The 24,334-nt window shown below is 47.0% G+C and overlaps 1 protein-coding gene across 6 annotated transcripts in view; it reads left to right on the forward strand.

The window, feature by feature from the left end:
* ACBD6 (acyl-CoA binding domain containing 6) overlaps positions 1-24,334 on the forward strand; it is a 72,299-nt gene that overhangs the window by 26,042 nt on the left and 21,923 nt on the right. For 3 of the 6 annotated variants that reach the window (XM_072041877.1, XM_072041879.1, XM_038182861.2), the window contains exons 5-6: positions 5,663-5,768; positions 11,246-11,335. In XM_072041877.1, coding sequence (XP_071897978.1) covers positions 5,663-5,768; positions 11,246-11,335 — 196 coding nt within the window. Of the gene's footprint in view, positions 1-5,662; positions 5,769-11,245; positions 11,336-22,469; positions 24,312-24,334 lie in introns of those variants that run through there. The other 3 variants (XR_011811067.1, XM_072041878.1, XM_072041876.1) reach the window with 3 other exon arrangements.

The raw sequence follows: 24,334 nt of genomic DNA on the forward strand, positions 1-24,334 counted from the left end.
TAGCAGCAGCTCGGAGTAGGTTAATAGGGAGATGAGAGATCTTGTTTTAAATGTAGTGTAAACCACGAATTTACTGTCAGCAGTCATTTACCAAACAAAGCAGCAATGCTACTGCTTTTAAACTGAGTGTCTGAAATTAAATAATGCTCGCATTTATTTTGTGGGATGAAGTGCTTGGCTTTTAGGGTGCGAATCTGTAAATGCTGGACAAGGCGGAGCTGCCATACCCTGCCATAAAGTCAGGAGGATCAGAAATTGGAGGAACCGGGGTGGTACAAGCACTGATTTTGCCTAATCACTAATTATCTCAAATATTACTACTTTGAGAACAGGACAGCAAAATGGTCAGCCTGGCTCACGTAACTACGCTGCGAAGGTTCCAAATAAATTCAAGAGCATCTGTAGAAACAGGTTATACCGATCTAATTAAATCAATTTAGACAGAGATTCAGTTAAATCGGTGCAATTTGTGTGTTCATAGATCAATCCTCAAATCAGGAGAAGGTCTCTTGAGCTAATGAGGCGTAGCAGTTATTTACTTTGGGGTGCTGGGCACTGGTCATCAATTAGGAGTCATTAATAAACCCTGGCAATAAAGAGCTGAAGTACCCCCAGTGACTAATGGGGAGCAGTTGCACAGCGTATTAGCATAGTGCTCTGCCTTTGTGTTCCTCTGTAAATCACTTATCTGGCTTTGGGCATTCCAGAAAAACAAAGCGTGCTGGTGGGGGAACCTGGAGGATCCCTGAAAGGAAGGACTGCGAAATTATCGGGGACTTCAGACCGCTCAGCCCAGCGGGGCTGGGGACGGTGAGGGTTGGTTTGGTTTTTACTGTTGCATCCAGCTTTATGTCTGCTTGTAACACCAGAACAAAAGCAGCAGTAGTTGAGCTCTTCCGTGATCAAATAACTGTAATTAGCGTTTCACAAACCTGGGAAATAAACAGTGAGGTGAGGCTGACTGGCGTGTCACCGCTGTAAATCTGAGGCAGGGGCTGAGCGAGATGCCAGAAATACCGCGGAATTGGAAATTCAACTTTAAAGTTATTTTTAAATATTTTTTTAAAGACCCAAAAAAAAAAAAAAAGGCAGTTTACAAATGTTTCCAGCACCCGAAAACATTCACTTGGCAAGGTGCGAACACAAAACCCTGCTGCCAAACGGCTCCGTGTGGGAGCCCTCTGGCGCTCAGCCCCAGCACCCCAGCATGGAAGCACCAAGGCTGAGCTGAGCTGAGTTTCACACTTTTACCATCCCAAGGGACGAGGGAAGCCCTTTTGCTACTAAAAATTAAAAAACCTGAACGCTTTCCTGCAGTGCTCAGGAGCAAAGAGTACCCCGTGTCGGGCAGGAGGTGCGTTTAGGAGCTGCAGGTGAGTGAGCACTGGTGTTTTGGCAAGTGGGTGGCGAGCAACTCTCTGTCCCCCCCATCCCAGGGCTCGCCCGTCCCCCCCGGGTCCGGGAGCCCGGCTGATGCGGTGTAATCTATCAGAATTGTATTAATCCCGCTAACGCAGCCGCCATCTGGCCCCGCTGCCGGCCGGCTCGCGCGAGCCCCCCCGTGATTGATGGGCTCTGGAATTGATTAGTTGTTCTGCGAGACAAATGAACTGTTTTGGCAGAAAATACCAGAGGTCGCTGCGTGTGGTCAGGCACAAAGGCTGCTGAATTTTAAAGAGCCGCTTCCAGCATCCGTTTGTAAAGATGCTGCTTCGCCGCGGCGTGACGGCTTTTGGGAAGAGCCCGGAGCGCGGTCGGGGGGTTTTGTTCCTTTCCTCCGGGAACACCGGCATCGGGAACGAGAACACGATGGCAGCGTTTGTTTTGGGACGGGGCTGACATTGCCGGCTGGTGGGGAAAAAAAGAGGGTCGGCACCATGCCTCGCACTGATGCCGGTCCACGAAATCCCTGCGGAAGAGCCCTGCCTGAGCAACCCATCATCGCAATGGAGAGGCGTTTCTCAGGAATAAAACACCTGCAGATGCAGCCAGAAGGCATGCCGGTGCTCTAAGGTTGGCATTATTTAGAAATGGGCCCTCCAAGACGCTTGCCAAGGTGGCCCGGAGTTTAGGGCATCCCCCGAGCAGTCACCCTTGGGCGCTTCGCTCTGTCGGGCCGTGGGGCGGCCTCGTTCAGGCCTCGCTCCTGTTGGGAGGCTTCATCCTTCCTTGGCAGCTCCCGTGGGGGCTTTTCGTGGCCTCCCCCATGCCGGTGATGCTGCTCGGTCTCCCGTGAGGGCTGGGGAGTGGGATGGCACACGCCTTGTGTGTCCCGGCCCCCCTCGGGGGACGGCGCACAAGTGTGCAGGCAAGTGGGCAACGCTTCCCCGGGGACAGCCCGCCGGCTCAAAATAAACTTGAGTTATGGATTTATTCAGCTTGTAAAACCTCAGCTGGCATAAATAATTGAGAAAGCAAAGGTTTGTCTGCGGTGCATACCTCAGGGACCCGCTCCTGCCTCCCCCCCTCCCACCACCCTTTCTTATGAAAATGATCCCAGTTGCACTGATAGATAATAACAACACCAAGCAATTAAAAGCTATGGGTGGCTGGAGAGAGGAGAAAAGGTTCAGTTAATGAGCTTTTCCTCTTCCTGTGCCCAGGAGAGCCTCAGAAGTGACGAGGCGATTAAAGCGAAGAGATAATTATAGATTATGTGAAAATGGGTCCCTTGGGGGGCCCAGGGCCTCGACACAAACAGCCAGCGTTGCGAGTGCCTCTCGGCTCCCCACGCGCTGCCTGCTCCGCTCCGGCGAGCTCCCACCAGCTTGGCAGCCCCGTGCCAAACCCATGCCCGATGCCACCTGTTTGTGGCACCGTCCCGGGCAAGGTGCCGGCCCCACAGAGGGTCCCATGGGGTTCAGTGCTGACTGACCCCACAAAGGAGGAGAGGAGGCCCAGAGCAGCCCATGAGGGGTGGAAGGGGATGGGGCTGGCCTCGGGATGCTCTCTGTTTTGAAAGCGACTCCGTTTGCAGCACTAAAGGTAAGGAGGAAGCAAAGCCTGGCAAAGCAACAGCAGATCTCTTCTACGAGCTGTTAAAAAAATATCATCAAAAAACAAACACAGAGCGTCAGGTGGTTTGGTTTCTGGGCCTTGCTGCTGGCTCTCACCAGTTTTATAGGTAGAATGCAAATACCTGCTAGGTCCCGGTCTGAAAGCAGTGCATCACTTTGCTTTCTTGTAACTGCTCTGCTGGAGGGGTTTTTGGTGCGTACTCGTATGCACAGACATGAAACAAAAGGAAAAAAAATCAATTGCAAGTATTTTAAGTAATGTCTCTTATTTGTCCAGTTCACGTCAAAAAAAAAAAAAAAAGTGTGTGTGGGGGAGGAATCTGGTTTAAATTCCTTTAGTGAGTTTTTTTGTCCATTTACCTTCCTGGTTTTGGCAAGACCAAATCGGTTTGGATGCCTGAAGCACAGCTTCATGGGACCAGTTTGTTGGCAGCTAAAATGTCTTTGTGAGGGCTGCGTGGACGTCCCTCCAATCTGTTTGTGCAAAGGCTCACTTCTTTGATTTGTAGAATGGATTCAGAGTCCGTATGATACATATATAAATATATATTTAAGTGGGGGGCATCAGGAGAGCGGTTTAAACCTTGACAAATAAATGCGCTGTAGAAAGATGAAATTTCCTCAACCGTTATCTTCATGTGGGGAAATTGCTATCCTGGAAAAATTCCATTGTGGAGACTGCTCTGAAAGAAAAGTGGCTTTTTGGAAGGAGAAGATACAGAGCATTCACAGGGGCGGTTATTCCAGAAGAGCTAAATCATACCCAGATAGCTGTGCCCATTTATTCTCCCTCCAGACAGTACCGGTATCCTCGGGAGAAGACCACAGAAGTTTGTCTGGAGGTGGTGGTAGGACGATTGCTTGGTTTGGCTCCAGCACGGGCTACAAGCAGTTGCTTCATTGCTGCTTTTTGCCTTCTCCACTGGTACCTTTGGCTCTGCTGCATGAGATTTGGCAGGGCTGGTGTCATTGCCAGGGACAGAGGTGCAGCCTGAGCTCGGGGTTGTGACACAAATTCATCCAGGAGTAGCCGAGGATGGTTGTGATGGAAGGAGAGACTGGATTATGCTTTGATGGTGCAGTGGAGAGAGTCATCTGTCATAAATAGTGTGTGCACAAAGGGGGAAGAGCTGTTTGAGCCACATTGTTCCATCTTGTCTGAATGGCAGCCTCACCAAAAGTCTGCTTTCAGCAGCCGAGGGCACGTTTGAGAGGCTGGACTAACAAGGTAGGACCGGAGGGACCTCCCGGCACGTCAAATCAGCCCTTGTTAGTAGGGCAGGCGTGCCTCGTAACCTCCATCACGGATCTGTCAGACCCCATCCTGAGCAGCATGAGCCTTTCCTGGTCCCACCGTGAGATTCCTTTTTCCCCAGGACTCAAAGCGATCTCAAAGACTCAAAGCAATGGTGCAGGGCACAGCCAGGGCCTCTGCCAAAGGAGCTCTTCAGAGACCAGTTAAGAAACTGGAAGCTGTCTGTAATGCCTCTGTGAGACCTCATCCAGCCCCCAGCTCCTTGCTGGAAGGGCACAGCTCAGGACTGCTGTGTGCAAAGCAGGGGTGATGTGGAGGGCTCCTGGAGGAGAAAGGTGGGAGAGATCGGGGCAAGCGGCTTCCTAAGGGGAAGTACTGGGATTTCTGCTGGAGCTGAAGATGAGCACTGTTTTATTTTTATTTTTATTTTTATTTTATTTTATTTTATTTTATTTTATTTTATTTTATTTTATTTTATTTTATTTTATTTTATTTTATTTTATTTTATTTCCAAACTTTTACTGGCACTGAGGAAAAATGCTTAAGGCATTTTTAAGGCGAACAGAGTGTCACTCTGGATGCCTTGCGGTACAAGACTGAAAGTCAGAGTTCCCCCACGGAGCACTGCCTGTCCTGATGTGAGGGGGGACGTGGCCTGGTTGGCAGCAGTGTGTTTTTTTTCAATTTTTGCTGGGGTTGAAATTAAAATTGAAATTAAGACCTTTTACAGGTTCTTGAAACATGCAGGAGCTTTGTGTGAGTTGCTGGAGCTACAGCGCTCCATGGCAATTAAAAAAGCAAGTGCAGGAACCTTTTTACCCTGTACAAATCTGTACTGATCTGCACTTGCCTATCTAATAGGGCACACAGGTTGGATCAACCCGTCTCAAAAAGGGTGTAGCAGAAGGAGGGAGACTGAAGAAGAGGATGAAAGGGGCTATCAGAGGGAGCGTGGAGTCTGTCCAAAGAGACAACAGGATGGGTTGGTAGGAGGGAAGGTGCCTACAACATGGTCTGGCCCAAAGCGGGACCTTGTTTGTGTAGCAAGGAGAATAAAGGTTTAGCCTTTTATCTTCTGTGGGATTGCAGAGGTTTATACCAGGGCTGAATGTGGTTTGTGTTGACAGACTTTATAGACTTGTGCCAGCTCATGGGAGCAAGTCTTCTGCCCTGGCACAGCATTGTTTAAAAGAGCCTTTGTTTTCTAGGAAGCAGGATCTTCTCTCTCTTACCTGGAAAAAAACATTGTTCTGCATGCCCCGTACCAGGAGTCTGTTCCACTCCAGTGATGCTGTTGAAATGTCCGTGGCAAAGTCAGGGCGTATGATGTGCACGTGGCTTTGTGCTGTGCAGTAACACGGTGCTTCTCTTGTTTTTGTTTCCTGACTAGGGAAGAGGACAAGAACATTTTTGACTACTGCAAAGAAAACAACATTGACTATGTAACCAAAGCCATTCAGTCGAAAAAAGTGGATGTGAATGTTGCAGATGAAGAGGTATGGATAAAAAAAATTTAAAAAAAAATCTTTGAGCTGTTTTGAAAATGGCAGCTTTCCACTGGCTTTCTAGCAGTGGATGCCCTGTGATGCTGTTGCATATCAGAAACTTCCTATGTTATTTCCAGCAGCAACTTGCAGAGTAAGACCCCTTGCAAACCCCCCTTTCTGGAGGCATTATCCAGTCTTTTTTTTTTTTCTTATCAGAATCAAAACTCCATTTCCCCACAGGGAGCTAATGCAGCTATTGCCAGAAACCTCAAGGAGAGGACAAGTGTCTAAAATGTGAATTGTGTCAATCCTTTTTTTTTTTGGTGACAGGGAACACCTGAAGCAGACGGCTCAGCCCTCATGAAGTGCAGCAGAACCAGCAGCACTGCGCTGGGTTCAGTGCTTGCATACTGCCACCTAGCCCTGCTCTCGGTCAATAGGACGTGCAGCTACTTTTGCCCGCTGCTCTCCAGCACATTGTGTCTCGGTGAACAGATGAAGTGCTTACACATTCATAGACTGAGACGCCACAAATTCAGTTGGGTTCTCCTGTAGCTCTAAGCAGATTTCTGCCCTCTGAGCCATGACAGCCCCGGCTGGGGCTCTGAATGCTGATGGCAGGGCCTTTTATTATTAATCAGGAATTCGTGTGAATTAATTTTCAGAGGAGAGGGAGGGTGCTCGCCATCAGGCTTGGAATTTCACATCGTAAATTCAATGAGCTGAAGCTGTCGTGTGCCACACGGTCGCTACAACAGCGCCGTTACTGAGCTCCTGCTGACCACAGGCTACAGCACTGAGCACCCAGGGCAGAAGCTCAGAACATGGCTGGAGTCCTTTAAGTGATAAAAGCTCGCTTTGGAGATCATGCACGTGCAATAAGTACATAATAGCATCACGTTTCACTTCCATTGCTGAGACGCTCATTCCTAGTTAGGCAGGTTCAGAAGCTGTTACCTTCCTTTGCATTCAAACAGCAAACGTGCTTGTTGTCAGGCAAAGAAATCGTTTTGCTTTTTTTGAAATTGTGAAAGATGGCTGAAATATTTCTGTGCTCTCAGGGTAAACATTCAGAGCCAGATATGAAAACTGCCAGGTGACATCCTCATTGAGAGTTACTGAGTCCGATGGATGAGGGGGCCTGTTTCAGGAGCTCACAGCCCGTGACTCTTGCAGAGCAGGGAGCTGCTTCAGCAAACCTGTGACACCTCTGCACCCCGTGAAAGGTTGATGGGATGGTTCTCACTGGTGCAAAATCTCCCCACAGGTGAAATTCTCACAGCATCGCTTATTTTTGCTTACCCCAGCAAATGCTTGACACAGGGAAGTAGGAGCCTTTTTTTTTTTTTCCTTTTTCTTTTTCTTTTTTGGCAAGTGCTGGCTTCCTGAGGCTCATTTCTAACTGGTAAAATAAATAAATAAGTTAGGGTACCAAAAAGGAAGATCTGAAAGAAATATTTATTTCAGTTGTTTTAGGGAGCTGAAACCATTACCAGTGTTGTTTGGTATCCAAATGTATTTTTCGAAATCTGGAGTGCAGCTGATTTTCCAATATCGTGCAGGTTGATTGAAGTTTTAGAACCCATTTTAGGATGGAGATAACCCAGAGCCAGCCTTTGGTAGAGGGAAGTGTATGCAAGCATGATCTTGTCATTTTCATTAACTGTTTTAGTGTTACTGCATAAATATATCCCGCCGTACCCAGAAGATGCTTCCCCTAGCCCTCAGAACATAACTCACGCTGTCAGTCTTTTGATTTAAGCACGTATAAATTTAAACTGGCAGCAGGGATACGTACAAAGAGTTAACTTGTGGAGCAAAACCTTCCTAAGCACCAACCGCTCTCCTGCTAACTGCACAGCCTTTCCTCGTGGGTAACGACTCGGCTGAGGTTGCAAGGTGCTTAGGTTTTATCTCCAAGTGATGCGTTTGTCCTGTATCTAATTGCATCCTCTCTAATTTGGTGTGAGCCTGAAAGAAGTTAGCAAAAGGAGAAAATGAGAAGGAAAATGTGAAACGGGGACAAGCCTGCTTAGAAGCAAAAGGATTTCAGAAGGGGCAAGAGAAGTCTTGGAGGCTTTAGACAGAGGTGGGCTTGGCAACTTTGGGTGCATAAGCTGTCTACTGCCCTAGATTTTAAAAAAAATGAATAAAAACCTTCATGTAGAGCACTGAAGCCTGCATACCTGTGAACAGTTTGGATAGAATAAACTTCAATTTAGAATTAGACAAAGAATCTAATGGCAGTAATCATGTACAAGCCTCCATTTACTCTATCTAAATTGCCTAGGGTTCAGCAGGATGGCTTGCACTCACTTAGGAGAAGTCGCACAGACTAAAACAACCAGTTCCTCATGCGTGTGTCAGCAGGATTAATGGAAGAAGAAATGGACTGTGGCTGTGGGGTTACCACAGGGCTTCGGGCACCTTCCGGGAGCGTGGATTGTTTGCTGCCTTTATGGGAAAAATATTTCTTCGACTATTAACTAACCAGAAGTTGTCCAGAAGCATAGATGAGCTGCTCTTGTAATTTGTGCCAAGGGCCGTGGAGGCTGTGGAGAGAGGGTTTTTTTTATAATTGTTGGAGAAATCCCAATAAACAAACATGTTACCTGTGTGCAGCATTTAAGCCCTTGCCAGAGCTTAATGATAAAAGGCGTCTGGATGCTGCTCGTTTGGGCCCTGGTTCCCATGCCGTTGAGACAGCGAGTGCCAAGCTGCTGCCAGCCTGCCAAGCCGAGGGCAGGTGGAAATGGGTTCAAAGCAGCATCGCCTTTCTGGGCTGCTAAGGAAGAATTTCCCTGAACGTTTCCCAGCTCTGGAAGTGACTGACTTCCAAATCAAAGCTGAATTTCACCTGGCTTTTTGCAACCGCTGCCTTCCCGTTCACCACCTCCCCAGTGTCAGGAAGGGGACGCAGCCTTTACACATCTCTCTCCTTAATTACCAGAAATAAAATCCTTGCTCCGGGTTGGAGCAGCTGCCGGTGGTGTACGACCATTCCAGCTGCAAACGTGGTACCTAGAAGGACACCCTGATATCGGGGTGTATCCGCTGGGCTTGGCTTTGTTCTCCTCTTTCTCTGCACAGGCTAATTGATGGGAAAATCATTCCCATCCGCTCGTCTGCCGAGGCTCGGTGTATCCGAGACAAATCCCTGTCCTGTGCTTTGTTTGTGAACACCCTGTGACTTGGAGCTGAGCAAAATTGATATGCTGCTGGCTGGAGAAGCTGCTGCGGGAGCTGGCCAAGCTGGCAGTGGCTGTCCAGGCAAAGCACAGAAGATTTAAGAGGCAGGGTTAGTGCACTGGGGCTATTTTTATGCTTTTATTTTATTTTATTTTATTAAATATTTCAGAGGCAGGGGAAAATGCAGCCTTCCACGTAACTTCTGCAACAACTGGTGTGTGTTGGAGCTGCAGGGAGCGAGCACCTCGATGTCTGACTGCGTTTGGGCAAGACCTCGCCCCTGCAGTGCTTTCCCCTGCAAAATTATTGCTGTCAGTCCGAGTTTTTTACTGCCTAATGAAATAGTCGTATGGGAAGTGCTTTGGGAAAGCTCAGTCTGTGGCTCTCCGCGTTTCTGCCCTGTCGTTTAACCACGCAGACACATGTTGATAGCAAGCAACAGCTGGGCAAGGCTAAAGGATTCTGCGCTGTGGGTAGGTGATGGCCGTGCTGCACAGCGAGCTGAGATCCTACATCCAGCTGACGTCTGGCTCATCTCCGAGGCTTTTTTCTTGTTAGGAGGACATGGGAAACAAGTTGGCTTTGTAGCTGTACAGCTGTCTTAACTACCTGTAGCTAGAACTGAGGATTTTAATTTGCTCCATTCTATGCAAACAGCAGTGAGCATCTTCTGGTTTTAAACATAAGTTTCTTGGCAGCAATTTTTGTTCTGTCGTAAGGAAGTGGAGACTCTTCTGCAGGTATTTTTACTTCCGTATCAAACGGTGTGCTTGTGCAGAGGAGGTCTCTGAAGTCCCCAGCACCCAGTGTTTAGGAGATAACACGCTGCAGGGGTGCAGCCGCTGCTGGGCTGGAACGTGTCAGCTGCTTAATAGCGCACGATTACAATGCAGAGCCATTTAAGGCACTAATTGGAAAATATTGTACCCATTTAGAATTGCAGAGAAAATATATAGGTAAGCAGAGTGTAATTATCCAAAGTGGAATTGGCCCAAGACTTGAAATCCATACTCCTGCAAATAGCACAAGGAGATTTTTAATGACTGTGGGTGATCGGGCCTCGGTTTCTCGTCGTGTTCACAAGGCAACGTTTGCAGCAGAACCAGATGTCCGGCATGGTAGGAAGGGACCAGTTGCACCCTGCTGCAGCATCGCTGAGTTCACAGAATCAGCAGCCCAGTTCCTCCTGAGCTGTTGGTCTTCCTTCATCGGTCTCAGCCAAATTCAGCACCAATAACGTGAAATAAGATTCTGTTTGGCTGGAGCCAAATGCAAAACAACAGATTAGAGCCACACAACTATAACCTGAGTTTCATCGAAAGGATAGAAATGGCTTTATTTTGCCCCACAACTGCACAAAAACTGCAATTGTGTAATTTTGATATTGTTCCTGTATGCACGTATAAAGAAAGTGGAGCAAGCAGTTGGAAGTACTGACTGTTACTGTGCATATTGCAGGTCGTGCTTCTTGCTTCTGAAATAAACGTCTGGCATAAAGAAGTTGCTATTATTTGCCCAACTGAAATCCTTATTTTTAAGTAATTACCAGCCCAGGTAGGACTTAGGGATGCTAAAGAGAAATTGAAGATCTTTCCATGTTTACTTTTTTTATTTTATTTTACTCTTTCCCTCCCTCTCAGACTTTGATTGTGGTGTTGAGTACAAGAGCATCCGTCAGTAAACGGCCCCATGGATGTCACTGGTGCTTCCGCGGAAAGTCATTGTCAGAGAATTCATTCTGATTCAGGGTTAATTAGTGTAACATTAAAATTATGCGTTACAAAAAATTAATTACTTGCTGGGTCAAAAAGTGTGTTAAAAAGCTTAATGCCTCGTGCCTGAGTTCACGTTTCCTCCCTCAAAATAATGGTCTGCCTCCGCTGCTCCCGGAGAATGCCTGGCAGGAGGAGGGCGAGCTCCAGCCCCAGGTGTCTCCTGCCCCACCTGCAGATTTTGGCACTCAGGTTGGGAAGCTTGGCTCGTGCTTCCCGTTAGCAGATGAATGAGCTGCTCACCTTGCTCACCGCCACTGTGTCGAGAGATTTATGGCCAGGCGGTGGCTGATCTAACTGCTTTCACCTCCAAAGGTCTGGGGCTGGTTTGTGTAGGATTGGGAAAAACAGGGGTCAAGTTTTTCCCAATGAAACATGGGTTTCAAGTCCAGATCAGGAGCACCAGTGTGTTACATACCTTTTATTTTGTTTGTGTTTGTTCTTGGTACTCAGTACTTCATAGCATGACTAGTTTTTTGGGGCTGTTTTTGGCTCTCTCTGATAATTTTCTCTCGGATGTTGCAGGGCAGGGCTCTGCTCCACTGGGCATGCGACAGAGGACACAAGGAGCTCGTTTCAGTACTGTTACAGCACGCTGCCGACATTAACAGCCAGGTAAGGAACGAAAGGCTGAACCTGAGCAATGTTACGTAGCCTCCTGACCAAACATTTCACACTCTGAATTCTTCCAAGACTCCACAGCAAGTTCTTTCACACCATTAATCACAGAGAAGAGCATCCAAAAGCGTCAGAGGTAAACTGGCAGCAATTTTGGCATCCCTTAATACGCCAGGCTGGGAACTGCACTGCTTCAGCAACAGCTTAGCAAGGGCTTGGTGCCTTCTGGCCAGCCAGCTCGAAGCTGCTCCTCGTTTTGTCAGCTTGTAACGAAGGGCTGACCTGTCTAAGTGGGATTGTATTCGGAAATAATTGTTCAACGTATCTCTGTCAAATTGTGATTGACTGCTCTTTACCAGCCTGGCTTTTGTAGCCTTTGTTCTCCTGCCCGTGCACCTCTTGACAAATTTGCTAGCTCTTACCAACAGTGGCTTAAACAGCCTTGCGATAGGCACCTCGGGAACTTGTACAACCGTAACCACATTTTCAACCTGCAGGCTTCTCAGCAGACCTGTAATGTTCATAGGTTAAAAACAGCTGTGTTAGTACTTACACACAAAATCTTTGTTTTAAAAAAAAGTCTTTCTGGCCCTTGTCTGAGCAGAATTGCAGATGGGATGTGTATTAGGAAGCACAGCTCCAGAGGAGCCAACAACCCAACAGCCCAGGAGTGGGTTCGGTTTGGAGTGCTGTACCATGGCAGCAGTCTGAAAATTCACTTTTTTGATGTTTATCTCATTTCTTGGGGGTAAGGGCTGACTCTTAGAAGAAAAGGCTAAATGAAGAATCATCTTATTTTTCCCTGAGCATTAATTTTCTGTTAAATTCTCCTTTTTTTTTGATGTATTGCACATTTTCCAACCAGATTATTTTTGGCCAGTAACAAAAGGTTAATAATAGCCATAAAAAGAAAATCAATCTTTGATTTTTTTTCCACCAAGGTAATAAAGGAGAATTTTTATAAAGGTTCTGGTTTTGCACGTAGGTGTGTTCCCCGAGAAGGCAGACACATTTTTATTCTCAACCATTTATGAATTGCAATAACATCTCAAGTCTTTGTGAACCAATGTTTATTTCTTTTTCATTTTGACCTTTCCCCTGTGAGAATTCATATCCAGAGAAGGAGCAGAAAGAACTCTGTGAAGAGCAACCTAAAGAAAAAAGGGAGAGGGAAAAACTCTGGCTTCCTAACAGGCCATAAACGCTGCGGTGTCTGCTCTTACCCGTTACCAAAAGCTCCATCAGTTAATGTCAGGGCTATAAAGAAGGGTGTAAGGGAATCTCTGGTGCCTTGAATCAGTGGCGCAATTATTTCAGCCCAACGTGCTCTCAGCAGAGCTTCTCTTCGCAGGCTGCCCCAGCCCGGTGTGCCAACAGCCTCTGCAATTGCCACCCGCGTGAGTTTTTGGGTGCTTTCCCATCTCAGCACCTAAATGCAGGCAGTATAGGAGAGAGAATAAAGTTGGGGATTGTGAGGGTGAGATAGTGAAGGAGAAAGATCTTACAGACTGATGTTTATTTTTTAAATCACCTGTGTTTTAGCATGCTTCTAAAAATCAGTCCAGCAGCCTGACAGATTTACACCCTTCCATTACCACCTCAGTACCACCCGTTCTTGTGACATGTTCAAAACAGCTTCGGGTCTTGGAATCACCACATGCTGTGCTTCTGGACTGCCACGATCCTGCACCGTGTTTTTTGGTTTAAATGGTGGTACTGCAGTTTCAAAGGTGCATTTGTGTGAGTGAATTACCTAAATCTTTAGAGCCAGAGGCCATTTCGAAGTGGGTGGTGGTTGGGTGTTTTGGGGCTCTGCGGGAAGTACCCAGAGCTCGGGGATCAGTCTGAAAACAGCCTCCTGCAAGCTCTGCTTGCTTGAAGTGTGTGCTTTTAGCTGAGCGATGACGTGGAAGGAAGGGGAGCATATCTGTAACCCAGCAGTTACAAAGCAGCTCGGGCAACATGACTGTAATATCAATTTCTAGCTTTAAAATATTTCAAGACATGAATAAGTTTTCCTTGCAGAAGGTCAAGCAACAAAGGGAAACCTTTTTCCCCTGTTGAAGCTTCAGTTGTGACAGTTTTTTCTTGCAATGCGTGCTGTGGAAAAGTGCTCCTGGGGCAGGGTTGGATGCCTCCAACTCTGGTCTCCTCCTGCTGCTCTGGCACAAAAGCCCCGTGTAAGTGGTCGTCCCGTGCAGGGAGCATCACAGCTTTCAAGTCTACAAAATATGAGTGCTGTTTTAAGAAAGATGAAGGGCATCGTGCTCTAATAATTGTCCAGTGGGAGGGAAAATGATGAATACTATCTCATATCTACAACATCAAAACAGGAGACTTGCGACTCATCCTGGTCTTGCTGTGGAGGCACCTTTTTTGCATTTGTGTGTAATTTTGTTTTCTGGAATAATCCATGCATTGAAGGTATGCCTTATGGTAAGCGTGGGTACCTGTCCTGGAATGGTTACTCTGCTTACTCTGAGAAAGCTCTTCAACTCGACCTGGCCACATGGATGAGTCTTAAACGCTGTTAGCTGCTGGTGGGACCATGTCACTCAGCGTACAGGGTAATTAAGGACTACGTCTGAATCAATATTTGGGTTGCTGCTGAGTTAAAATTGTGCCCAAATATTTCTCTGTTTTATGACTTAAACCACATCATCGTGCAGTTCTATTAATCAGCTTATCGATGTTATGGAAATCATTTGTACATGTAAAACTGCAGTCTAATTACAGTACTTCAGGGTTGAAAAAAGTTATAACAACAGTTTTTGTTTTATTTGCTGACCCTTCACGTCCTCAGTACAGGCACATCACTGTACAGAGACTTCAGAGCTGCTGTCAGTAAGCTTTCCATGGGTCACCCACGGACCCTCAAGGGTCTGGGGAGGAAACTTGAGAACCAAAGCTGGAATCTGCCAGGTTAGGAAGTCTGTTGCTGGTATGTGTGGATTTTGTTTTACTCGTTCGTGCACACTTGTCATTTCAGTGAAAGGCATCGTGTGCCTGTGGCTGCCTGCAGTGAGAGTTGGTTGCTGCTTGGTGCCAATGCTGATGTTGCATCCACATCTTGTACTAACTCCCAAGGCAGCACGGATCTCTGAAGCCGTGCTTGTTAGCTTGTGATTTGGAGCTAGCTGGGTTTAATTTTGCTATTTTTTCCTCCAAGAGTAGCAAGAGGAGCGTGATTGCCTCCTTGGCTTGTCTTTTTTTCCCAGTCCCCTCCACAAACGTCTAACAGACAGCAGCCACCATCGTCTCCATTTGCATGCGAACACCCTGGTGAGTCAGAGAGCTTCTGGAGACCGGGACGTGGGGTGGCTGTCCCCTCGGTCACGTCTCCATTGGGAAAAAAAAAAAACTTTTCAAATGGAGACAATACAAACATAATAAATGGCAGGGAGGGTTCATCTCCCTCATGACTCAATCCTTCTCAAACAACATTATTATTGACTGGCCTATTGGTTGCCAAAAAGGAAAATCAATTGTACTAGAGGTAGTTGCTGGGCCACAGATCATGGGGCTAACCCGGCAGAGACAGGTTGATTTTTATCAACTGTGCAAAGACTAATTTCCACCATTAGCTAAAAGTGAAGTAGAAATTATGGGTATGTCAAATATTGCCAAGATTGGTGGTCTCTTGGTTTGGTTTTGTTTGTTTAGTTTTCCTGTTTTCCTGCCTGACTCTTGAAGGATTTTGTGCGCATAGGGTAAAAAGAAGCGAGAAAAAGTCAGACCTCCTTGCCTGCAAGTCACTGCCTGTATTTTTTATTTTTCCTTTCAACTACGTTCATTCTGATTTCACAGCAAGAAAATGAAGTGCTTCGGTGTCTGTGTGGGTCTTGTGTTGGAGGCAACATTTGGAAGTGAAGCCGGTATCAGCCAGCACACATCCTCCCTACCTTCGTGCCTGTGTTTTTCTGTAGAGAGACGTTGAGGAAATTGGTGTGGGCATCTTGACGGTTCTTGACGAAGAACCAGAGGTCCCAGGCTGTGCCTGCACAGCTTTCCCCTCCCTGTTGACTATGTGCCTGTGTCCGTGCAGCCCCCCACCACCTATCAGAGCAAACACCGCTGTAGGTAAGGTGCCAGCCACCAGAGTACTCTGCTGTTAGGGCCATTCTCTAAACCTCATCAGATTTAAAAAGGAAAATACCTGAGCCTTGTGCCCTTTTTGTTAATGGCCCTGGTATAAATTTTCCCCTGAATATACTAAAAGCTTGGCTCGTAAAGCCATGAGGACCCTCTCCTGGATCTGACGAGTGCTGCAGAGGTTTGGCGGCGTTACGCTCGCCGCAAGCAAATGCTGCTGCAGGTGCTGCTGAAGTGACCATCGCTGCAGTAGGACACACGATGGCAAATGGATGAAGAAACTAAACAAAGATGAAAGGCAAGGCAACGAGTAATGAGAGCAGAATTATTAACCACAATAGTTTTCTTCCTTCTTTATAACCCCCCCCCCAGTCCCTATCTCAATATTCCTGTAGTCGGCTTTGCCAAGCAGATCTCAGAAGACTGCAGGCTTACACCCCTTCAGTCCTGACGTTGTTGCCAATGGGTGTGAAATCCATTAGCCAAAAGAAAGGAGAGATCTGCTTAGTGACAGAGGGTAGCTTTCTACATTAAAGCATTGACATGGTGCCAGTCACACAGTTATTAGAAGTGGCACCGCTCCATGTCTCTCCTGTGGGTCTCTCTGTGGAATGGAGATTGGCAGCAGGTTGAATGTTAAATGGTCACCACTCAGCAGATGCTGATTTTACCTACTGGGAGAAAAGTCCCTTTCAGCAGAAGCATTTGCAAAATGTTTGCAGCTCTTAATATATGCCGGGGGATGTGGAGACTCGTCCCTGGTTCGTGCTTCTGAAGACACCTCAGGTCTCATCAACACGAACTCCAGATCGTAAGGACACGGAGATGTTTCGTTCTGCCTGTGCATGCTGATTTTTTTTCTTTTTTTTTTTTTTTTTCGCATTGTCTCTTCCCATCTTCCAGCTTGACATGTACAGCCTTTGTTTCTTCTGCTCCCTGTAGACATATGAATCATTGCTTCGTTGCTGGTGCAGCAAAGCAGTTGGCACCCTTGCTCCGGCAGCGCGCGTGCAGCACTGCCTGCAAAGCAGCCTCACCAGCCTGCTTCTGTGTGCTTCCAGCAGTGATTTCAGGAACCACGCAGTCCTTTCAACCTCTCCGTGCAAAAGCAGTGTTTGAAGAAGTGAAATCCAGGAGCCTGTCCTGAAAAAATAGCGGCAGTCTGCATTGTTTTACCCTCAAAGCTGCTTTCAGGGTAATCAAAATGCAGGGATTAAATCGAGGGCCCAGGGACAGCAGCACATTTTAGGGAATTGCTGTGGGATTGCATGGTTTGTGGGCATCACCTTGTCCCCAGGGCTCTGCTGTGCAGAGGGAGGCACTCTGCGTGGCCAGTGCTGGTGCAGGAGGAATGCAGTTTGCCACCAGGCACAGAGTTTTATCTCTGGCAGGCTCAGGAAGCGTGACCACGCTCTGCATCAGGACACCTTGTGCCTGTTTCTGTGCCTGATTAGCACAGCTTTGTGCAGTGTGGTGGCTGCAGTCTGCATGCTCCCAGGAGCCAGGCCAGCAGCAGGTAGCTCTTAGATGAGTGCAGGTGGCACTCTGTTGCCTGTTATATCCTGGTGCAGAGGAGAAACGTGTGTTTTATTCCTTACTGTCTGTACATGTCTTTGCAGATGCAGGAAATGTCCTTACCTTGAATTGCCTCCCTGCGAGGACTTGGGATGGTCCCAAGCCCCATTGTCCCAGGGTCATCTTCGAAATAAGCACCTGCCGTTTCTGAAGTCATTGTTGGAAATGCTTTAGCCCCTCATTAAGGTATTTGGTGAGCTGCACAAACAGGATACCAGTGGCAGCCGAGCTGGTTTTGCAGGTGAACACATCACCACAGGAATGGTCTGCAGCCTTGCTTCATTTCCTACATCCCAGGCATCGCTCTCTGTGCCAGGGGAACAGCCTTTGCCAGGCAGCCAGCTCCTCTGCTCAGGGGAGATGGTTCCTAAAGAAAACTTGAAGAAGTTTTCCCTGTTTTGGAGGAGCTAAATCCTGCCACTGGTTTTCTCTGAGGAGTTTTCAATGTGGGAGAGTCTGGGTGTACTTCCCAAATGGCATTTTGTATTCAGCTGTTGTTGGTTATCTCTCCCAGTTTGTTTAAAGTAAAAAAATAAATAAATAAATTCTGAGCACATCACTGGGGCATGCTGAATTTGCAGGCTTTGAGGCAAAGAACTTTTACTAGTTTCCTAGTCCTAATTAAGACTGACTTTATCCCAACACTTTGGATGTTGGGACAGTAATGCTTTGTGCTTTCTTTTTAAAAGATTTTAAATAAGATTTTTACTAATTTACAGCTGCTGCTTGACTCCATGGGTCATAAGTGGCAAACTGGCACTTAAAATGGCAAAGCTAATTTAGGTTTCCACCTCTCAACCTCTATATCTCATTTCTGCATCCGTGATTGTAGTTGTCAACACAGGACTCTTTCAGTCTCAGTATCACATCCCTCGCAGCAGGAGGAGTAAATGCGTAGGGAACAGAACAGGGTAAGCACAGAGACATTTTTATATATTTACCCAAAGCATGTGGCTTGGAGGCTTCCTAAACCCCTGCTGTTATCTTTGTGCTCCTAGATTTTCCTTTGATAATTTTCTCTCGTCCCTATGTAGGTCCCAGCCTTTTATGCCGGTGGGAGCTCTGTGGTTGAACTCCATTTGCTTTGCACGTGCCACGGTGATTTCATGCAGTAGCCCATCGTTCTGGTGCAATGAGGAACAGGAATTGTTCCCCTGGTTACCTTTTCCGTCCTGCTTTTGGCTTTATCAGCCTCCTTGAGCCTTCTTGATCACTTCTTTGTCAGACTGAGAAGTTTAATTCTAAATTAATCTGTTTAATTGTGCCCTGTTTGGAAGCCGCTCAGTAACTTTGCACCTCCCTGAATCATTTCTAGTTCCTCCATGGTTTCTTCCAGACATGGGAGTAGCTCTTCTCCGTGCCCCTGCTGTAAGTGCAATGTGAATCTTAATGAAGCAATATAATGATGTTTTCTTACTTCTTCTCTTTTTTTTTCTAATGTCTCCTTTTTGTTTATTAACTGCCATTGCATACCGAGCTGTGTTAGGATAGCCAGCTCTGTTACAACTCATCTCTTTCCACGGTGGTAATAGTTCAGAGCCCGTTGCTGTGTATTTAGACTAAGGATCATTTCCCCACGTGTAAATTGCTTGGTTTTTATTAGCACTGATTTCCATCGGCAGTTTTTTTCGTTCTGTCACTCTGAGATCTCTTTGTAGCATTTTGCAGTCAGCTTTCCTTATGCTGCTTTGGAAGGTCAAGTCAGTGCAAGGACCTTCCCTCTTGTTCTCCAGCAGTAGCATTTAATAGCCTCTGCGAGGATGCATTTGGAAGGCTTTTGGAAATTCGTGTGGACAGGAACCCCTGGGGTGAGGTGCAGCAGAGGGCTCAGCGGTGCTCACCTGCACAGGGAAGCAAAGGCCGGGGCTTTTCTCCCTCTGCATCTCGCCAGGTGACTGCTTCATTGCTGGAAAACAGCAAATCCCACACTGCAGGAACTTTCTGGCTTACCTAACAGACTGGTTGGCTGTCCCAGCTTAGACATCCTGTGTTTAAATGAGCCTTCTGTCTCCTGCTACAAGGCTCAGCTTGGCTGAAATAAATCAGCCTGTCCTAAGAAGGATTTCTTACAAAATGAAGGCCTGAACTTAGATGAAGGTGGAAGGTGCACTGAGGCTTTCTGCTGTGTTTTCTCAGGTCGGGACCTGGCTTTCTGCAAGCTGTGTTCCAGCCTTTGAAAAATTGGTAAACTTCCATCGTCTAAATCCGTTCCTCCTGTTCCAGCCAATTAAACATTAAAATGAGCATGACAAATAAGTGTTCATTTATGGGTCAATAACTCCGTAGTGTGTCTGTGACATGACTGGCTGAGACAATCCATTTCGGTTCCGTCCTGGGCAAGCCGACATCTTCAAGTCTGTAATTGCTTTTATACAGAAGGAGAAGTAATAAGGATAATGTAGCCATCAGGCCTCGACTCCCGAGTTCAAAAACTTCCCCTTGCCAATCACATTTCTTCGGTATTCAGCCCAGTTTAGTCTCGTTGCAGAAGCATTATTGTGCTGTCAGGAAATACCCTAATTGATATATATGCGTTATCTCCAGCGTGGGATGTCACCTCCTTGAAGGCGCTCGGTTTTGTCCACCAGCCAAGTTACCATCCGTGAGGAGGCCCTAGTGCACGCGCCGTGGCACCAGACAGGGTTGCCTCGTCCCTCTCCTCTCCCCCCACCCATTATATCTGTATTTTCTCAGCACTATTAGATTATTAAATGCTTAATGACTATTCCATTCCTGCTAACTCTACTTTTGATGAGCTGCAGCGATAAAACTTTGGAACGGCAACGCGTGCGTCTGGTTCCTTTATAGGAAGGGCACATTTGGGGAGCTGAAGTAATGGGGGATAAAACTCAATTAATGAATAGAAATAAAAAGAAGTAAATGAGGTAATCAAACTCGGAGAAATTAGTATTGGCAGGTTCTGAATGATGCTTTTGGATGAACAATCGTTCAGAATCCTTCCTTGTATGCTGCTGCCGTCTCTTTATTTATTATTAAAATAACATGATCCATGAGGCGCTCGGGGTGACTCCCAGCCTAGCTAATTCTAATTAATCCAGTCAGGGAGAGCAGCAGGGTAAGTGGAGCAGTCTATCGGATTGAAATTCATAACTTAATTGAGGTCAAAGTCCCGGGTTGGGAGAACAAAAGTCTTTCGCTGGGACCAGGCAGATCAATAGCAATAAATATCTGGCTTGGTTACAAGTAGCTTATAGTGACGGATTATCTGACACTGGGCAGAGGTCTTGGTCTTGTTGAGGGCAAAGTCCTGTGGCATGCCCAGGGTTGGGTGACTTTCCTCAGTGCTCCCTCCAAAACCCCGAGGAACTCCTACAGGGCTCGTGGGAGCCGCAGAAGAAGGACGCCCGTAACGACGTCCACGTGAGTCGTGCCGAAATTTGGATTCGGCTTCTCAAGGTACGGGTGTCTCGGAAGTAGCACAAGGGCACGTGTCACATTAGTGCTGACGGAGGTTGGAAGAAGTTGCTCAGACTTACAGGAACTTGGAGCTAAATCACAGCGTGTCCAGAGAAAGGCCTTTAGGAGCGGGGGAGCTGAGCGGTGGATTGATGGGCTTTACGCCAAGCCTGTATTTATAGCACGTTTACATTAGATGAGAGAGGAAAGCTGGAAGAGGGCAGCGTAAATAACCACTGAGGTAGCTCTGTCGTGGTGGAGAAACCAGCAGAGGCAGGTGTGGGTTCACCTGATCTTCAGAAACGCAGACACTCTCTGCTCTGACCTCCAAAATGTTCCCTCTGCATGGGTTTGTATCTGGCTGGGACCCCCAGTCCTTACCCATGGCTCTGCGGTGTGACTTTGAGAGTCACCTGCAGCCCTGGGCCCAGGGGAAGAAGCCAGCAGGTCCTACCCTGAGCCCTGAGCACCGTACTTCTGGAGTTTTCATCAGCAGTAGCAACCTCAGGAGCTTCTCCGAGCTCGTAGCAGGTAGGTGTTTGCCTGGTGCTCGATATCGAGATGCTATCTTCACCCGGGCCGGTTGTTATTAATGCAGTATTTATGCAGATTCAACTGTTCTGCTCGTATCCTCTGTAGAGGACAAATCCTGCTGTGGTCAGCATTTGATCCGTCTCTGATGGATGTTGTTCTGCCAATGTACTTCAACACCGCTTGGAAGTGAGATGGAAACCGCAGCTCGGATGCAGCCAGGGGCTCTTTGATGTTCCCCCTCCTCCCTGTGAGCGCTGCATCAGCCTAAAGCATCTCTTAGTGTCCCACTTGCCAAAAACGTTCAAAAGGTCTCTACCCCTCTGCTCTAGGTGAGATATCTTGGCTGATCAGCTTGCAGGCTTACCTTGATGGTATTTTGGTGTTCATAAGTGGTAGGTGCACCCTCACACCTTCCTGAAACTGCCTCCGGAAAACACCTCTTGTTTTCCACTGCAGGACATTAGCTTCAAATGCACAAATGGACAGAGCGCAGCGAACAAGGCAGCTGTTCAGTGCGTGTGTATAACTGCTGTTGAGGTTTCCTCACTGCCTCATAGCACCTCAGCCTCCTCTCTAGGTCGGTGCTGTCCCTCTCCAAACTGCTGCTGCCCTGGTGATGCTACCCCGTTCCTTCCCAGCATAGACCAGGGCAAAACAAAGCTCCTGAGGCTATTAAAAACTTTATAAATGGCAGAAATCAGTAACAAAACTGCATTGGCAGCTGTCGTTTTCCCTGTTATAGTGAAGGGGGAGATAGTTTGCTGCTTGTCATTGGCAGTTGTGCATGTTATTAAAAAAAAGTAGCGCTGGATGTCCCAGCCTGCAGCACCCCTGGTGATTGAGCGAGGAAGTTCCCCTCGTGGTTTATTAAGAATTGAGTTCAGGTTTCTAATTCTCCAGTTTTGCTACAAAATCCTGCGTGACCTTGAACAAGTCACTTGATTTCTTTCTGTCTTGGTTTCCCATTTGGGAAATGCTGGGGCAAATAATTGTTTTTTATCTCATGGATATAACAAGATTATAAAAATATGGTAGTTCTAAGACCCTGAGAAAACCGATCAAATGAAATTAAACAGATCTTGCAGCCCAGACAAAATGAGATGAAACAAGCATGGAACTATTAGGGAAAGAAATGTTTCTTTATCTTCCACAAATAAAAATGCAAAGTGATTAAGTGGGTCTTTTCTCGCTATTAGCAATAACAGCTCTAGCCAGCTGACTTTTGCCACCCTTGAAAATTAATTTGCGGGGTACAGTCCTGAATTTAGTGTGCTTACAATAAATACCCCTAAAAATGTTGTCACCTCCTGCAGTGCAGGGTGTAACTGCTGTGATAGTACTGCAATTACTTGCCCTGCGAATAAAAAGTGGCTGCTCTAAATGAGATGCTCTAACACGATGGTTTGCAAATTTCTTTTAATTGATTTTTTTTCCCCTACGATATTTCCTTCCTTAGTTATACATATATTTTTATATGTATTTTATATATATAATTATTTTTATTTTTATCCAGGCTGGTTTCAGAGGTCTGATTCACAGCATGTATGCATCCCAGCCAGTTCCAGGTGAGCAGTGGCAGGGCGATGGACCAGGTGGCTGGAGGTGGCCTTATCCCCAGCAGCTTCTCCTCCTGCCATGCAGCTACACACCAGAGATCACCGCACGTCCCTGCTGCTGGGAGAGGCTGGGCACGTTCCCGTACGAGCTTGGTGTGTGCAGGAGATGATGGAGAGGAGGAAAGCCCCAGCTCTGGAGCCATTTTCCTTCCCCGGCTCGGTGAACAGATGAGAAATGTCACCCTTTCAGCAGGGCCCTCAAAACGAGGTAGTGATTAATGAACAAAACGGGGTAGGGTAGGGAAGGAGCTGCGAGTGGCTGACTTTCTGCAGCACGGAGGGAAGATGAGAAGCGTTTCAGAAAGCACTAGGCTGCAGTGTGCTACAGAAAAAGCCTGGTAGGTGCTTGGGCAGCCGGGGGCAGGGACACCTGTCTGTAGGAAATTTCATTTTACTCTTTTTTTTCCTTTTTAACTTCCTTTTTTTCTTTTTAACTTCAAGTTTTAATCACAGTCACACCGTGCAAATGACATCTGAGTCTGAAGCCAGATCCGCAGAAGCTGCCCGCTTGCCTTCTCCGCGATGCCCTATTCCCGATGCTATTGTCAGGGTATTTCCGAGCGATGCTCACAGATTACACGGCAATTTGGCTTCCGAAGTGGTGTGAAATTGAGCATTGCAGTCTAAATTCCACTGGTCAAACCCAGAAGAGGTTTGTAAAGTTATGGCTCAGCAATTGCAGGTGATCGATTTTTCATAGCTTGATAACCGAGCGCTCGGGTTTTGTACGACAGGAGGTGATCGCGGGCACCCTCACCTCCAGTCCTAATTGCAAAGTAACGAGGTTAATGCGGACCGTGAAGGCAGTTTCGATCTGGATATTTCACAGCAGCAGAAAAACTCAGAGCTCTGGTGACTTCTGCTCATCAATTTTTCTTCTCGGATGGAAAAGTGAAGCGTGGAGGTGGTCAGCTTGCAATCATCAGCTGGTAGGAAGCAGCTTGCTAAGCCACAGGAGCCCAGCGGCTTGGGAAGAAGTCTCAAACTGAAGAAGATGCAGACTGGAGTGTACCACGGGAAGCATTCATTTTGACCTGTTTTAGATTATCTTTTTTTTTTTTCCCCTTTTTGCCAGGTGTTCCTCTTGTGCACGGGTAAATTACGACACGAAACAGCTCTCTGAATTTACCTAGGAACAACTACACAGTCAGAAACTCTTAGATTTTATTTTGTCAGGCGGAAAAAGGAAAGCACAACTTGAATCGAAACGAAAAACTTATCTTGCTTTTAAAATATTTACAAAAAAAGGCAAGTTTTCACTGCTGTGCCCAGTTCCTCTACGTCTGCATGTGAGCAGGGCACACCGGTAGAGCAGCACATGGAGAGCGACGGGCTCGGTGTTGCCCTGAGCTCTTCTAGCTGATTTTTATGGCTGAAGCTGGCATGAATGCCACTTGAGGCATCAGGCGAGAAGCAAAGGCTGTCCCTTTCCCCAGAAGCTCTTCTTGGCATCAGGTGCAGAGCGACAGGTAGTGCAAATGGAAAGGCTGAGGGAATGGAAATAAGGGAGAACAAACCAGAGACCAGCACAGAAATAGGAATTGTGGCTCAGCATTTCCCCAGGCGGTGACACGGAGGGGCACGGCGGAGGTACTCTGCCTCCGGGGATTTAGAAGATGGCAAGGGGTCATTCCCGAGGACTTCTGATGAAGGACAAACACGTGAATCCCCTACTGAAATCAATGGGGCTTTTATCCACATGCATCTTGGGGCTGAACGTGTCCCTTTCTGCAACCAGATCGGTTAAAAAAAAAAAAAATAA

Source organism: Anas platyrhynchos, chromosome 8 (assembly GCF_047663525.1).
Source record: "Anas platyrhynchos isolate ZD024472 breed Pekin duck chromosome 8, IASCAAS_PekinDuck_T2T, whole genome shotgun sequence".
Lineage (NCBI taxonomy): Eukaryota > Metazoa > Chordata > Aves > Anseriformes > Anatidae > Anas > Anas platyrhynchos.